Raw genomic sequence first — 17,931 nt, 5'->3', positions numbered from 1 at the left:
TGTAGATGGGCATTTCCTGCCCAAGTTGGAGTTTCCAAAACCATGAAATGCACAAGGTACCGTTCACGACTGGAGCCAATTTGGTAGGCTACTGGCAAACTTAAGTCAGCTTTGAGAATTTATTTAAAGATGTATAACAATATTGAATATGATATTTTACGTGACTTGGATAACACTAAGTTAACAACATTAAGTTGTTATTTCAGCTATTAAGTTGTTATTTCAGCTATTTAGGATTATCTTTAACAACTGTAGTAACATCTTTAGGCTATTAACATGTTATAAAATTCTTTAGCAATTGCATAGTAATAGAGCTATTTATTTATCTATATACTGTACCAGTCAAAAGTTTGGTCACACCTACTCATTCCAGGGATTTTCTTTATTTGTACTATTTTCTACATTGTAGCATAATATAATAATAATAATAGTGAAGAGATCAAAAGTATGAAATAAAACATATGTAATCATGTAGTAACCAAATATATTTTATATTTGAGATTCTTCAAAGTAGCCACCCTTTGCCTTGATGAGAGCTTTGTACACTCTTGGCATTCTCTCAACTAGCTTCACCTGGAATGGTTTCCAACCATCTGGAAGGAGTTCTCACATATGCTGAGCACTTGTTGGCTGCTTTTCCTTCACTGTTCATTCCTGGTTGGGTGGATGGAATTGATCGGGAGCAGGTCATGCCTTTGCTGGCATTATTCTACCCTGATCTAAGAGACTGCAGTCACACCTGCCAAGACATTGCACAGATTAAAATGTGGCTACACTAAATGGTATTTGTCTCCTTCAGCCAAAGGATCAGTTAATAAATGAGCTGATAGAAAATTAATACCTGGGAACCTATGTAAATCGGGTGAAAAACCCTGATGTATTCACTAAGCTGTTTGAGGATGCTATGTTTACCATTCCTGCTCTTACAACAGCAGGCTTCCACAGCAGTAGGTTTGGCAGTCAAGGACACAAAGTATTCGGAGTCAGTAGAAAGTGTAATTCATGCATCAGTTTGCTTTAAACAGCCACTATAAACTCCAACTCAGGGCTAGATTTGATCAGATCTGCATTAGCTGACACCAGCATAGCTTTTGTTTTGGCGGCGTTGGAACTGCATTGGAGCTGTCGAATCCACAAGTGGCTCCTTGGGTTTGTTTATCATGAACACTGCCATTGGATGCAACAAAACCACATGACTTTATGATACAATAAATCCCATGAAGCCTCGTTACAAGTTTAAGCACTCAACTGCATGATGTTGTAGTCTACACCTTAATTAGACTGATTAGGCTATAACCCCCCCCCCCCATCCAAATCATCATGAAAACATGCATTAGCCTACACTTTCTATGGTTTGAGACACAAGAGCAGCCACTCACCTATTCGTCAGCTCATACCCGGGGGACTTTGAGGTACCGGAACACATTTGAGGGGAAAACAAGTGAGACCCCAGGGGAATGCGCAATGCCGTCGGGGGTACGCCAAATAAAAATGTGATTCACATGGTCTTTTTTTATAATAATAAAAAATACATTTAAAAAATATATATATTTCTTCACATTTTTAAACAGTCCATTTATATTTTCCAAGGGGGTTAAACTGTTGGGTGAGGTTTTTTTCTAACCCAAGTCGCATTGTTTCACTGCCAGAAATAAAATTAAACTATCTTGTGTTCAGTGAAATAACAACACAATGCTAAATACAGATAGCCTAGTCAAATAATAAACATCCAATCACATTCACTGGTAACCCCCCCCCCCCCCATCTAAATTGTTAGATTAAGCAGATGCTAAACTACCAGAATATTTTGCTAACACAGACTGGAATAGGTTCCGGGATTTTTCCGATGCCATTTAGGAGTACACCACATCAGTCACTGGCTTCATCAATAAGTGCATCGATGACGTTGTCCCCACAGTGACTGTACGTACTTACCCCAACCAGAAGCCATGGATTACAGGCAACATCCGCACTGAGCTAACGGGTAGAGCTGCCGCTTTCAAGGAGCAGGACTCTAACCTGGAAGCTTAGAAGAAATCCCGCTATGCCCTCAGACGATCCATCAAACAGGCAAAGCATCAATACAGAACTAAGATCGAATCATACTACACTGGCTCAGACACTCATCGGATGTGGCAGGGCTTGCAAACTATTACAAACTACAAAAGGGAAGCAAAGCTGCGAGCTACCCAGTGACACTACCAGACAAGCTAAATTACGTCTATGTTTGCTTCTAGGCAAGTAACACTGAAACATGCGTGAGAAAATCAGCTATTTCGGACAACTGTGTGATCAAGCTCTCCATAGCTGATGTGAGTAAGACCTTTAAACAGGTCAACATTCACAAGGCTGCAGAGCCAGACGGATTACCAGGACTCGTACTCCGACCATGCGCTGACCAACTGGCAAGTGCCCAAGAACACTAAAGGTAACCTGCCTAAATGACTACCGACCCGTAGCACTCACATCTGTAGCCATGAAGTGCTTTGAAAGGCTGGTCATGGCTCACATCAACACTATTATCCCAGAAAGCCTAGACCCACTCCAATTTGCATACCTCCCTAACAGATCCACAGATTATGCAATCTCTATTGCACTCCACACTGCCCTTTCCCACCTGGACAAAAGGAACACCTATGTGAGAATGCTATTCACTGACTACAGCTCAACACCAAAGCTCATCACTAAGCTAAGGGCCCTGGGACTAAATACATCCCTCTGCAACTGGATCCTAGTCTTCCTGACAGACCGCCCCCAGGTGGTAAGGGTAGATAACAACACATCCACCACGCTGATCCTCAACACGAGGGTCCCTCAGGGGTGCGTGCTCAGTCCCCTCCTGTACTCCCTGTTCACTCATGACCGCATGGTCAGGCACAACTCCCACACCATCATTAAGTTTGCTGATGACACAACAGGGGTAAGCCTGATCACAGACAACAATGAGACAGCCTATAGGGAGGTGGTCACTGACCTGGCCATGTGGTGCAAGGACTACAACCTCTCCTTCAACATGGTCAAGACAAAGGAGATGACTGTGGAATACAGGAAAAGAAGGACAGAGCACACCCCCATTCTCATCAACGGGGCTGTAGTAGAGTAGGTTTAGAGCGCCAAGTTCCTTGGTGTCCACATCACCAACAAACTATCATGCTCCAAGCACACCAAGACAGTCATGACGAGGGCACGACAAAGCCTATGCCCCCTCAGGAGACTGAAAAGATTTGTCATGGGTCCTCAAATCCTCAAAAAGTTTGACAGCTGCACCATCAAAAGCATCCTGATGGGTTGCATCACTGCCTGGTATGGCAACTGCTCGGCCTCTGACCGCAAGGCACTAGAGGGTAGTGCGTACGGCCCAGTACATCATTGGGTCAAGCTTCCTGCCATCCAGACCTCTATACCAGGCGGTGTCAGAGGAAGGACCTAAAAATGGTCTCCAGCCACCCTAGTCATAGACTGTTCTCTCTGCTTCCGCACGGCAAGTGATACCAGAGCGCCAAGACTAGGTCCAAAAGACTTCTCACCAGCTTCTACCCCCAAGCCATAAGATTCCAGAACAGCTAATGAAATGGCTACCCAGACTATTTGCATTGCCCCTCTCTTTTACACTGCTACTATTCTGTTTATTATCCATGCATAGTCACTTTAACTCTACCTACATGTACATATTACCTCAATTGCCTCAACTGTTGCCCCCGCACATAGACTCTGTACCAGTACCCCATGTACACTACCAGTCAAACGTTTTAGAACACCTACTCATTCAAGGGTTTGTCTTTATTTTTTACTATTTTATACATTGTAGAATAATAGTGAAGATATCAAAACTATGAAATAACACATGGAATCATGTAGTAACCAAAAGTCTAAATATATTATAGATTTGAGATTCTTCAAACAGCAACTCTTTGCCTTGATAACAGTTTTGCACACTCTTGGCATTCTCTCAACCTGCTTCATGAAGTATTCACTTGGAATGCATTTCAATTAACAGGTGTGCCTTCTTAAAAGTTAATTTGCTGAATTTCTTTCCTAATGCGTTTGAGCTAATCAGTTGTGTTGTGACAAGGTAGGGGTGGTATACAGAAGATAGCCCTATTTGGTAAAATACCAAGTCCATATTATGACAAAAAAATCTCAAATAAGCAAAGAGAAACGACAGTCCATCATTACTTTAAAATACATGAAGGTCATTCAATGTGGAAAATTCTTAAAACTGCATTGTTGGTTAAGGGCTTGTAAGCATTTCACAGTAAGGTCTACACGTTATATTCAGCACATGTGACAAATACAATTTTGATTTTAAAACTTGCCTCACTGTGATTGATCAATTTGAAGAAAGAAGTTTAAACGGTTGAAACTGATAGGAAAACATGGTCATTGTGGATGTTGTTTCAAAACCTAACAACTGAATGCACAGCGCTTTCAAAAGGTGATTATTCATTCGAAACACCCATTTGTATATTAGACCTTATGAGCCCAAGCCCCCACAAAAAACAAAACTAATTAGGATTGTGCCACTACACAATACAAATCCGACTGCATTTTACGTTTGGCAATTTAACAAAACTGATTTAAGATTTCTTTGGTGTATAATTGGTCTGACTCTAGCCTATACTCAAATTAAACTAAATCTAGGAATCGCCTGTGTGTGTGGACAGTATTATTATGCATACTGGTTGGACTGGTTACCTTATGCTATGCTCCAAAACGTGTGAAATGGGAGAGAGGAAAAACAGAAGCGAAAATGAGTTATTCTTTTTTATTATTGTTAAGGGAAAGGACACTTAAACTGCATAACTGAAGTCAGAGTGAGCAGTTCAACAGGTCTAACAGTTTCAAGCAGGGTTGTGCCTCTGGGATTGACGATTTACAAAGCGCAAGACTCAATTTACAAAGGTGCTTCATTTAAATAGCTGACCACAGAAGCGCTACTTACAAAACTCAAATCAACCAAGTAATGATGCAAATATTTCTACAACTGTCCCCAAAAATATTTAAAATAAGCTTATTAAATAGGTTCCATTCATTAATATATATTACTTCTTTACTCTCACTAGAGCTTATTTTTTCCCAAACGTTAGTAAAGCTGCAGTCTGATACAAAATAACTGCTTTGAATGGAGCCTCGGAGTTAGTGACTGTCTCAATACTGTCAACTTAGCTTCCTTTCCTTATGTCCTGCCCTCCATGATCACTGACCTGTCGTCAGGAGAAGATGGGGGGGAAAGCCACATGGTGGAAAACCCTTCCGGTCCCGGTCATGAAGGAAAGGGATCAAGGAAAGGAATCCATAGAGGAGTTGGGACAAAATCATCCACTGTACTGCCAAGAACAGTCATACACTTTTCGCAATGTAAATGTACGGTATGATTTAGTATTCAGTAGGGTCGCCATTCGCTGCTACTAAGGCAGCAGCAGCTACTCTTCCTGGGGTCCAAATGGGAATAAAGATGAGAACCTTGAATAGCATTTTGTGTTGTACAAACAGCCATTATCCTAACGGGTGTTGCAATACCTTTATAACATCCTGTTAAAAGCATCCAATAGGGCAATATGCTATCAGTCTAAATACAAATGGCTGATACAGCTACAGTACAGCGTAAGCTTTTTGCCAACATGTAGAAAATACTAATATGTTGAAACATCCAGTCATTAAATATTTGCATTTTACTACATACTATCCATCAGAAGTATTTTGAAAATAAAAAGTAGCAATTTCTGATATGCAAATGCCCCATTGCATAATATTGTAATATTAAAATACATTATATTTTCCTTGACCATGTGACGAAAAGAGTAAAAGCACCAGAGATCTTTTCTAACACCATAATGCCACCTGTGAAACAAACTAAGAGCAATGTACACACTAATATATAGCAAACCAAAAGTGTCTCAGATTGTGAATAAGAGTATTGGAAACAGGTGGCATTAAACTGAAAATACAGCATGCATCCAAACAAAATCATTAAAGAATAAGTTTAGTAGAAATTCCACTCACTTCTCATACAATGACTTGCAAAAGTATTTACCCACCCTTGGCATTTTTCCTATTTTGTTGCCTTAAAACCTGGATTTAAAATTGATTTTTTTGGGGGGGGGTTATATAATTTGATTTACACAACATGCCTACCACTTTGAAGATTCAAAATATGTTTTTATTGTGAAACAAATAAGACTTGAGCGTGCATAACTATTCATCCCCCTCAAAGTCAATACTTTGTAAAGCCACCTTTTGCAGCAATTACAGCTACAAGTCTCTTGGGGTATGTCTCTATAAACTTGGCACATCTAGCCACTGGGATTTTTGCCCATTCTTCAAGGAAAACTGCTCCAGCTCCTTCAACTTGGATGGGTTCTACTGGTGTACATTAATCTTTAAGTCACACCACAGATTCACAATTGGATTGAGGTCTGGGACTAGGCCATTCCAAGACATTTAAATGTTTCCCCTTAAACCACTCGAGTGTTGCTTTAGCAGTATGCTTGGGGTCATTGTGCGCGGGTCATTTGGGGCAGCAGGGTAGCCTAGTGGTTAGAGCATTGGACTAGTAACCGAAAGGTTGCAAGTTCAAATCGCCGAGCTGACAAGGTACAAAATCTGTCGTTCTGCCCCTGAACAGGCAGTTAACCCACTGTTCCTAGGCCATCATTGAAAATAAGAATTTGTTCTTAACTGACTTGCCTGGTTAAATAAAGGTTAAATTTAAATAAATAAAAATTGTCCTGCTGGAAGGTGAACCTCAGTCCGGTCTCAAATCTCTAGTAGACTGAAACCGGTTTCCCTCAACAATTTCCCTGTATTTAGCACCATCCATCATTCCTTCAATTCTGAGCAGTTTCTCAGTCCCTGCCAATGAAAAACATCCCCACAGCATCATGCTTCACTGTGGGGATGGTGTTCTCGGGGTGATGAAAGGCGTTGGGTTTGTGCCAGACATAGCGTTTTCCTTGATGGCCAAAAAGCTACATTTGAGTATCATCTGACCAGAGTACCTTCTTCCATATGTTTGGGGAGTCTCCCACATGCCTTTTTGCGAACACCAAACGTGTTTGTTATTTTTTTCTTTAAGCAATGGCTTTTTTATGGCAACTCTTCCATAAAGCTCAGCTCTATGGAGTGTATGGCTTAAAGTGGTCCTATGGACAGATAATCCAATCTCCCTGTGGAGCGTTGCAGCTCCTTCTGGGTTATCTTTGGTCTCTTAGTTGCCTCTCTGATTAATGCCCTCCTTGCTTGGTCCATGAGTTTTGGTGGGCCGCTCTCTTGTCAGGTTTGTTGAGTTGCCATATTCTTTCCATTTTTTAATAATGGATTTAAAACTTGTTTGGGATAGAGGGCAGCATTTTCACTTTTGGATGAATAGCGTGCCCAGAGTGAACTGCCTCCTACTCAGTCCTAGATGCTAATATATGCATATTATTATTCGTAATGGATAGAAAACACTCTGAAGTTTCTAAAACTGTTTGAATGATGTCTGTGAGTATAACAGAACTCATATGGTAGGCAAAAACCTGAGAAATCCAAACAGGAAGTGGGAAATCTGAGTTTTGTAGTTTTTGAACTCACCCCTATCGAATACACAGTGGGATATGGGTTATTTTGCACTTCCCAGGGCTTCCACTAGATGTCAACCATCTTTAGAACGTTGTTTCAGGCTTCTCATGTGAGTATTTCTTGCTCTCTGCAAAATCACTGCATGTTTTGGAACTACTGAATGTAACATGCCAATGTAAAGTAAGATTTTTGGATATAAATATGAACTTTACCAAACAAAACATACATGTATTGTGTCATCTGATGAAGATCATCAAAGGTTAGTGATTAATTTTATCTCCATTTGTGCTTTTTGTGACTCCTCTCTTTGGCTGGAAAAATGGCTGGGTTTTTCTGTGAGTTGGTGGTGACCTAACAATCGTTTGTGGAGCTATCGCTGTAAAACATTTTTGAAATCAGACACTATGGCTGGATTAACGAGAATTGTATCTTTAAAATGGTGCCTAATACTTATATGTTTGAGACATTTCATTCATGAGATTTCTGTTGATTTGTAATTGACGCCCTGCAATTTCATTGGCTGTTGGTGAGATGGTGCTCCGTGGAATGTTCAAAGTTTCAGATATTTTTTTTATAACGCAACCCTGATCTGTACTTCTCCACAACTTTGTCCCTGACCTGCTTGGACAGCTCCTTGGTCTTGATGATGCAGCTTGCTTGGTGGTGCCCCTTGCTTAGTGGTGTTGCAGACTCTGGGGCCTTTCAAAACAGGTGTATATATATACAGAGATCATGTGACAGATCATGTGACACTTAGATTGCACACAGGTGGACTTTATTTAACTAATTATGTGACTTCTGAAGGTAATTGGTTGCACCAGATCTTATTTATGGGATTCATAGCAAAGTGGATGAATACATATGCACGCACCACTTTTTGTGAATTTTCTTTAACTTATTTTTTTCATTTCACTTCACCAATTTGGACCATTTTCTGCATGTCAATTATGACATCAAAATAAAAATAATTTTAAATTAAAGGTTGTAATGCAACAAAATAGGGGGATGAATACTTTGCAAGGCACTGTAGCATTAGGCAATACAGACATGGTGTATACATTACAACTAGAGGCACAGAGCGTTTGTTCTGGGGTTTGTGGGATGAAAAGTAAAATCCTCTTCTCTGGATTAAAAATTAATAACAATCAGCTGTTAAGGAAGCCTTTGTCATATCATATGACCTTTGGGCATGCCGCAGCAGAGATACAGATGTCGTGTGGAGGTGAAGAGGGGAAACATGGGACAGGGAGCAAGGATACTTCAGGTGCCTAGGGGGTAGGGCAAAAGGTTGTTTCTGGCCAGGGCCAGAAAAGTGTGGGACAGTGTGGAGGTGATCTGGGATTGTGAAGCTGTGTACAGTAGAGAGGGATTCTACAGGGGTAGTAAATATGGGGCTTTTCTGTGTGTAAGCATTTCGGGGTTCTATAGGGGAAAGATATACATACATGAGTGATAATTAAGACCAAGAGTTTTGCCTAACCACATAACCTGATCAGGAAAAAACAACGGGCCTTAGTTATAGGTTACAACTAGGTTCCCAAATGTTTTCCAGGTGCGGTCAACACTCGGGATGTGTGTACGGGGTCTAGGTAAGCCTGTGTCTGTCTGGCCCATCAGGATGTCCAGGACTGCATGTTGCGCAGCATGGCCTCAAAGCGCTCCATGTCGGGGGCATAGGCGTGGGCCAGCCGGTCCGTCAGGCGGCTGTAAAGGCTGAACGACTTGAGCTCTAGCCAGATGAAGCCGAAGTGGTCTTCATCGAACAGGACAAACAGGCCCGGTGTGCGCTCCGGACTTGTGAAGCCGTGGCCTGCAATCAGGCCTGTTCCGTAAAAGCTGAAATCAATGAAAAAACAAAATAAATTGAACATGATTTCCTGTTGCATAGCATACGGTGCCTTCAGAAAGTATTTACACCACTTGCCTTTTTCCACATTTTACTGTTACAGACAGAAATTAAAATGGATTACATTTAGATTTTTTCCCCACTGGTTTACACACAATACCCCATAATGTCAAAGTGGAATAAAATGTTGCCAAATTGGCCTCCCCAGTGGTGCAGTAGTCTAAGGCACTGCATCGCAGTGCTATAGTTGGACGAAGAGTATTTCTTTAATGAGTCGGACAGGAAGGATATACTCCAAACACCCGTACAGGCCCTAATCCCTGTATTGGCAGGATAGAACAGTAGCCTCTGGTAAAGACACAGAGCAGGGGCCTATGCATATTTGTAAACAAAAGCTGGTGCACAATATCTAAGGAAGTCTTAAGTTCTTGCTCACCTGAGGTAGAGTATCTCATGATAAGCTGTAGACCACGCTATCTACCTAGAGTTCTCATCTTCGTAGCTTTCTATTTACCAACACAAACCGATGCTAACACTCAGACCGCACTCAATGAGCGGTATACGGCCATATGCAAAACAGGAAAACGCACATCCAGAGGCGGCGCTCCTAGTGGCCGTGGACATTAATGCAGGGAAATTTAAATCAGTTTTGCCTCATTTCTATCAGCATGTTGAATGTGCAACCAGACAGGGGAGGGAAAAAATAAATGAAAGTATTTATTTTTATTTTTTAAACAACAACCTCTAGACCACCTTTGCTCCACACACTGAGACGCATACAAAGCTTTCCCTCACCCTCCATGTGGCAAATCTGACCATAATTCTATCCTCCCGGTTCCTGCTTAAAAGCCAAAATTAAAGCAAGGAGTACCAGTGACAAAAAAGTGGTCAGATTAGGCAGATGCTAAACTACAGGACATTTTTGCGGGCACAGACTTGAATAGGTTCCGGGATTCTTCCGATGGCATTGAGGAGTATACCACATCAGTCACTGGTTTCATCAATAAGTGCATTGATGACGTCGTCCCCACAGTGACTGTATGTATATACCCTGATCAGAAGCCATTGATTGCAGACAACATTCACACTGAGCAAAAGGGTAGAGTTGCCACTTTCAAGGGGCGAGACTCTAACCTGGAAGCTTATAAGAAATCCCACTATGCCCTCTGACAAACTATCAAACAGGCAAAGCGTCAATACAGGACTAAGATCCAATCATACTACACAGGCTCCAACGCACATCGGATGTGGCAGGGCTTGCAAACTATTACCGAATACAAAAAGGAAGCACAGCTGAGAACTGCCCAGTGACAAGAGCCTACCAAACGAGCTAAATAACCTCTATGCTCGCTTCAAGGAAAGTAACACAGCTGATGCATGAGAGCATCCGCTGTTCTGGGCGACTGTGTGATCACTCTCTACACAGCCGATGTGAGTAAGACATTTAAATAGGTCAACATTCTCAAGTTCACAGGGCCAGACGGATTACCAGGACTTGTACTCCGAGCATACGCTGACCAACTGGCAAGTGTCTTCACTGACATTTTCAATCTCTCCCTGTCCGAGTCTCTAATACCAACATGTTTCAAGCAGACCACCATAGTGCCTGTGCCCAAGAACACTAATGGGGTATTGTGTGTTGACGGGTGAGGAAAAAATATATCTATTTTGAATTCAGGCTGTAGCAACAAAATGTGGGTATGAATACTTTCTGAAGGTACTTTGGATGGTGTATCACATATTGTGATCCAATGATTCAGTTGGCCGGAGTGTTGTTGCTTGTAACACATTAAATTTTGTGATTTCCACATGCACTAGACACATGCATAAACTAAGTCCATATGGAGAAAAGTGTCTGATAAATTACAATTTTAGTATATTATGCAGCTACATTTTCCTGGCACTCTTGGCTATATAAGGATGTGTGAATAACAACCTGAACAGGTGTGATATAAATGGTCTCACCACATCTTGCAGGTTCGGGGGTAAACCTCATTGCGGGTCATGACCCCCAGAGGCAGGACGAAAGGCTGGGCCTCTGAGGAAGCGCTGCTGCTACTGGGCCCAGGCTGGGGGCTCTCTGACTGGGCTTCCATAGCCGACTCCAGCCCCGCTGCCCCAGCACCACCAGCCACAGCCCCCTCTGAAGCAGCTCCCTGGGGGGCCACGTCTGGGTTCTGCACCTCCCGCTGCGCCTCCTCGTGCATCCCCAGCACCAGGCGAGACAGCTCTTCTATGCTGCGCTGGTGCACCAGGTCCGGCAGGCACACAGGCCGGTTCAGGTCCACGTCAAGCGTTAGCTGGCCTGCTGGGACATTGGGGTCCCCCTGGGAAAGAGGAGAAAGGGCAGGGAAATGTTCAGTAGGCACAAAATGGGGAAAACATTTTGAAAGGAAAGAGGTTCTACCCAAACGTGTAATAAGGAATTTTGTTTTCAATTTCAAAATGTCTTCATGCCAACTGAACTGATCACACTGAACGTTTTGTTAAATACACAATGGAATATGTAGGCCACCTGTAATATAGTGTTCTGCCCACATAACTCAATGCCAACCAACTACTTTAAGGATGAAATAAAATACACATTAGGGAGAAGGTTGGAGTTGGAAACAGTAGGGTGGAAGCAATAGGGTTGAGGGACTGACAGTAAGCTTGGTGGCCCTGGCGCAGGGCCCATGAAAGCTGAGCATGACGATCTCCAGGCCGTGGCTGCCATAGGTGCCTTTAAACAGGCCCGGCTGCAGCAGGTCCGAGGGCACCCGGGGGGGGAGGTAGATCCGCCGGTACGTCAGGCAATTACTGTCAGAACACAGCATTATCAACATACATGAAGCCAATTACATAAAACAGATTTATATGAACCTCTTAAAAAAGGAATACAATATCACTGAATGAAAAATGAATTAATGGGGTACGTGTCAAGTCACCTAGCGACCCATCCCTTAAAACATTATAAGGACACATTGAGGAAAATGTATGTACATTACAATTAATTCATAGCCTCCAGCTAGATATTTCTTTAGGTCTTTCACTGACAAATGAAAGAAATAAAAGAAAAGGAACAATAGTGGCAAAAATTTTAATATTTAAATAAATTGTCTAAAACAGTAGATGTAATATGGAAGACCTACTCACATTGGCTGGTATACTGTCATAAGGAAGACCTACTCGTATTGGCTTGTGTAGATGAACTTCATAAGAATGAGCTCCTGCATATGCTCATGGAAGATGTCCTCCAGTGTCCTCCCCCACTCCTCCTCCAGCCATGTGCGGAACTCCTGCCAACAGATCAAAATCCCACGGTTACGCCCACTTACCGATGTGCCTCATTTACCGATTTAAATCTGAAGGACTTGATTCAACACAAATCTTAGACAAGGCAACAGTAAACATGTCATCCCCAAAACATTATGCAGCATCCCCTTGGGCTAATCAGTCTAATTTAGTAAATTACAGATCTCTGTGGCATGATGCATCATCTACCCAAGTTTCGTCAAAATCAGTCCAGCGCTGTCTAAGATATTGCGTGTGACTAACGTGCATACAGTCAATTAGTATAGCTACCCCCTTGGGCCAATCAGTGTAATTTTGTAAACGCTAGAACTCTATTGCAGGACGAATCACTCATCCAATCTTCATCCAAATGGGGCCAGTGGTGTCTGAGATACTGCGTCTAAGAGCGTTCCACACCCGGATTGCGCAACATTTGCCCATTATTCTTTTCAAAATTCTTCAAGCTCTGTCAAATTGGTTGTTTATCATTGCTAGAAGTAGATTTAAGTCAGGAACATTCACGGTCTTCTTAGTAAGCAACTCAAGTGTAGATTTGGCATTGTGTTTTAGGTTATTGCTGAAAGGTGAATTAATCTACTAATAGCAGAAGACCAGGTTTTCCGCTAGAATATAGCCTGTGCTTTGCCCGAAAAACTTCCCAGATCTTAACGATTACAAACATACCCATAACATGATGCAGCCAACACTATGCTTGAAAATATGCAGCAGTACTCAGTAATGTGTTTTAGTGGATTTACCCCAAACACAACATTGTATTCAGAGGGAAAGTTAATTGCTTTGCCACGTTCCTTAAATGTTACTTTTGTGCCTTGTTGCATACAATATTTATGTTTTGATTGTGTTCGCTAAGGCAAGACACATCATTCACCCAGGTTTTGTCAAAATCGGACCAGTGCCGTCTGAGATATCACGTGACTAATGTACGAACGAACGGAGACAGATCCACAGTCCCCTTCCCGAGTTCATGAGGAACAACAGCGAACTTTCAGTATGATCGGAACATTGAAGTTGTGTGTTTGTAAAAAGTGCTACACTATGTGATTTATTGATTCCATGTTCAATTAATACATTTATTTTACAAATGCATAGTTGCCTCAGCCATATGATAAACAATATAAAAAGTGTTGTGAAGTGACAAGAGACCCTCTTTCTCCTCCTCACCTCCTGCCTCCCCCCTGGCATGCGGTGATGATCTGTCTGGTTGCACTTAGTCGAGAACTCATCCTTCTTCCCAGTCTGGAAATAAGAAAAGACATTGCAGCTTTTATCACAAAGCCATGGAAGACGTGTGTCATCAGCTAGGCCAATGGCTGACAGACTCTCGCCAAACTCTCGCTCTCTCCTGGGGGAGTTCACCAAGGTTTTATGACTTAACAACCGGATCGTAAATACCTGCCAGAAACTCTACCTTTGGCTCTACAGTATTAAGAATGGAATGTCTGAGTGTTACGTAGACTCTTGCCAAATAACTTAAACATAAAAACATGGACCATTGAAACAATATACTTCAACATCCAAATCTAGGTAATGATGAGAAATGGAATATGGAAAATTCATGTCTATTTTGTGAGGTCATTAAAATGATCAGAAAGACTGTATAACAAGAACTAGACACCCTCATAGATACAGTTCAGGTTTGCATTTAAATGTTGTATAAAATAAATGATTAAGTATAAGAATACCTTGAAGAGAAAATGTGATTTTAGCCTTCGAAGTTAGATAATTGTTTTTCATATAAACTTTTGCCAAGTCAGTAACCACGCCCACGTGAGCACAGACTTCGTGTCAACATAATGGAATGACCCCTTTATATCCAAGCTTAAAAGAACTAATAAAATTTACATTAGACCAGAGAACGTGAGGACGTGGTCCACACGTCAAAATGGTTGGAATTTAAATACAGACCAGACAATGTGGAGCGGTGGCTACAAGGCTTACAAATGGTTTAAAACTACAACACCAGAAAATGGTAAGACCCTCTGAAACTCTCGAGTGAAGAAGATAAAGATCACACTGGAACATTCAGTCTACAGCTGTTTAAGTACTGGTAGTCTAGTAACCTCGACCAAAGACCACCGCGTGTGTAACAGCTGGAGTATCCATTCAGCAAAATAACCTCACACTCAACGTCAACAAAACTAAGGAGATGATTTTGGACTTCAGGAAACAACAGAGGGAACACCCCCCTATCCACATCGATGGAACAGTAGTGGAGAGGGTAGTAAGTTTTAAGTTCCTCGGCATACACATCACAGACAAACTGAATTGGTCCACCCACACAGACAGCATCGTGAAGAAGGCGCAGCAGCGCCTCTTCAACCTCAGGAGGCTGAAGAAATTTGGCTTGTCACCAAAAGCACTCACAAACTTCTACAGATGCACAATCGAGAGCATCCTGGCGGGCTGTATCACCGCCTGGTACGGCAACTGCTCCGCCCTCAACCGTAAGGCTCTCCAGAGGGTAGTGAGGACTGCACAACGCATCACCGGGGGCAAACTACCTGCCCTCCAGGACACCTACACCACCCGATGTTACAGGAAGGCCATAAAGATCATAAAGGACAACAACCACCCGAGCCACTGCCTGTTCACCCCGCTATCATCCAGAAGGCGAGGTCAGTACAGGTGCATCAAAGCTGGGACCGAGAGACTGAAAAACAGCTTCTATCTCAAGGCCATCATACTGTTAAACAGCCACCACTAACATTGAGTGGCTGCTGCCAACACACTGACTCAACTCCAGCCACTTTAATAAATGGGAATTGATGGGAAATGTAAAATATATCACTAGCCACTTTAAACAATGCTATCTAATATAACTAATTACATACCCTACATTATTCATCTAATATGTATATGTATATACTGTACTCTATATCATCTACTGCATCTTTATGTAATACATGTGTCACTAGCCACTTTAACTATGCCACTTTGTTTACATACTCATCTCATATGTATATACTGTACTCGATACCATCTACTGTATCTTGCCTATGTCGCTCTGTACCATCACTCATTCATATATCTTTATGTACATATTCTTTATTCCCCTACACTTGTGTGTATAAGACAGTAGTTTTGGAATTGTTAGTTAGATTACTTGGTTATTTTTATTTTTTTATTTTACCTTTATTTAACCAGGTAGGCAAGTTGAGAACAAGTTCTCATTTACAATTGCGACCTGGCCAAGATAAAGCAAAGCAGTTCGACAGATACAACGACACAGAGTTACACATGGAGTAAAACAAACATACAGTCAATAATACAGTATAAACAAGTCTATATACGATGTGAGCAAATGAGGTGAGATAAGGGAGGTAAAGGCAAAAAAGGCCATGGTGGCAAAGTAAATACAATATAGCAAGTAAAACACTGGAATGGTAGATTTGCAATGGAAGAATGTGCAAAGTAGAAATAAAAATAATGGGGTGCAAAGGAGCAAAATTAATTAATTAATGAAATACAGTTGGGAAAGAGGTAGTTGTTTGGGCTAAATTATAGGTGGGCTATGTACAGGTGCAGTAATCTGTGAGCTGCTCTGACAGTTGGTGCTTAAAGCTAGTGAGGGAGATGTGTTTCCAGTTTCAGAGATTTTTGTAGTTCGTTCCAGTCATTGGCAGCAGAGAACTGGAAGGAGAGGCGGCCAAAGAAAGAATTGGTTTTGGGGGTGACTAGAGAGATATACCTGCTGGAGCGTGTGCTACAGGTGGGAGATGCTATGGTGACCAGCGAGCTGAGATAAGGGGGGACTTTACCTAGCAGGGTCTTGTAGATGACATGGAGCCAGTGGGTTTGGCGACGAGTATGAAGCGAGGGCCAGGCAACGAGAGCGTACAGGTCGCAATGGTGGGCAGTATGAGGCTTTAGTGACAAAACGGATTGCACTGTGATCAACTGCATCCAATTTGTTGAGTAGGGTATTGGAGGCTATTTTCTAAATGACTTCGCCAAAGTCGAGGATTGGTAGGATGGTCAGTTTTACAAGGGTATGTTTGGCAGCATGAGTGAAGGATGCTTTGTTGCGAAATAGGAAGCCAATTCTAGATTTAACTTTGGATTGGAGATGTTTGATATGGGTCTGGAAGGAGAGTTTACAGTCTAATATTACTGCATTGTCGGAACTAGAAGCACAAGCATTTCGCTACACTCGTATTAACATCTGCTAACCATGTGTTTGTGACAAATAAAATTTGATTTGATTTCCTCTCACCACCATAGGTATCTCCGAAGGATCCATTCTAATATCAATTTGAAACGGACACTCTTAAGATAAAGAAGCCTACTACAACTACAAAGGACATTGTGACCGCTGGTGGACAAACCAGTCTTACATCCCTCGAACTACCAAAGACAGACGAGTGGTTTCAGACACAGAGAAAGACACCTAAGCGTAAATATCTGTTGCATTTCTAAATCCTAATGAGCGGTTGTTTGGGTGCTAAATATCCATATTTACAGTCAGCGTATTTTCCAAATGTATGTACGATAAGTCCACCATTTTTATATCTATATCTCTATCTATCTATATCTATATCTATATCTCTATCCATCTATCTATCCATCTATCTATATCTCTATCCATCTATCTATATCTCTATCCATCTATCTATATCTCTATCCATCTATCTATATAGCTATCTATATCTCTATATAGCTATCTATATCTATATCTATCTATCTATCTCTCTCTCTCTCTCTCTCTCTCTCTATATCTATCTATCTATCTATCTCTCTCTATATCTATATCTCTCTCTCTCTCTATATCTATATCTCCCTCTCTATCTATATCTATATCTCCCTCTCTATCTATATCTATATCTCCCTCTCTATCTATCTATATCTCTCTCTCTATCTATCTATATCTATCTCTCTATCTATATCTCTCTCTCTATCTATATCTCTCTCTCTATATATCTATCTATATCTCTCTCTCTATATATCTATCTATATCTCTCTCTCTATATATCTATCTATATCTCTCTCTCTATATATCTATCTATATCTCTCTCTCTATATATCTATCTATATCTCTCTCTCTATATATCTATCTATATCTCTCTCTCTATATATCTATCTATATCTCTCTCTCTATATATCTATCTATCTCTCTCTCTCTATATATATCTCTCTCTCTATATATATATCTCTCTCTCTATATATATCTATCTATATCTCTCTCTCTATATATATCTATCTATATCTCTCTCTCTATATATATATCTCTCTAT

General features: G+C 41.4%; 1 protein-coding gene across 2 annotated transcripts in view; it reads right to left on the bottom strand.

Moving 5' to 3' along the window:
* Positions 1–8,318: 8,318 nt before the first annotated feature.
* fbxo31 (F-box protein 31) overlaps positions 8,319–17,931 on the bottom strand; it is a 27,690-nt gene continuing 18,077 nt past the window's right edge. For both annotated transcript variants that reach the window (XM_046294356.1, XM_046294365.1), the window contains 5 exons: positions 13,862–13,936; positions 12,575–12,684; positions 12,052–12,205; positions 11,372–11,733; positions 8,319–9,396 (listed from right to left, as the gene is read on the bottom strand). In XM_046294356.1, the coding sequence (XP_046150312.1) occupies positions 9,174–9,396; positions 11,372–11,733; positions 12,052–12,205; positions 12,575–12,684; positions 13,862–13,936 (924 nt within the window). In that variant the 3' untranslated portion in view covers positions 8,319–9,173. The remainder of the gene's footprint in view (positions 9,397–11,371; positions 11,734–12,051; positions 12,206–12,574; positions 12,685–13,861; positions 13,937–17,931) is intronic.

Source organism: Oncorhynchus gorbuscha, linkage group LG02 (assembly GCF_021184085.1).
Source record: "Oncorhynchus gorbuscha isolate QuinsamMale2020 ecotype Even-year linkage group LG02, OgorEven_v1.0, whole genome shotgun sequence".
In the NCBI taxonomy this organism is placed as follows: domain Eukaryota; kingdom Metazoa; phylum Chordata; class Actinopteri; order Salmoniformes; family Salmonidae; genus Oncorhynchus; species Oncorhynchus gorbuscha.
Note: the sequence above shows the minus strand (reverse complement) of the source record. Positions and strands in the feature narration are given on the sequence as shown.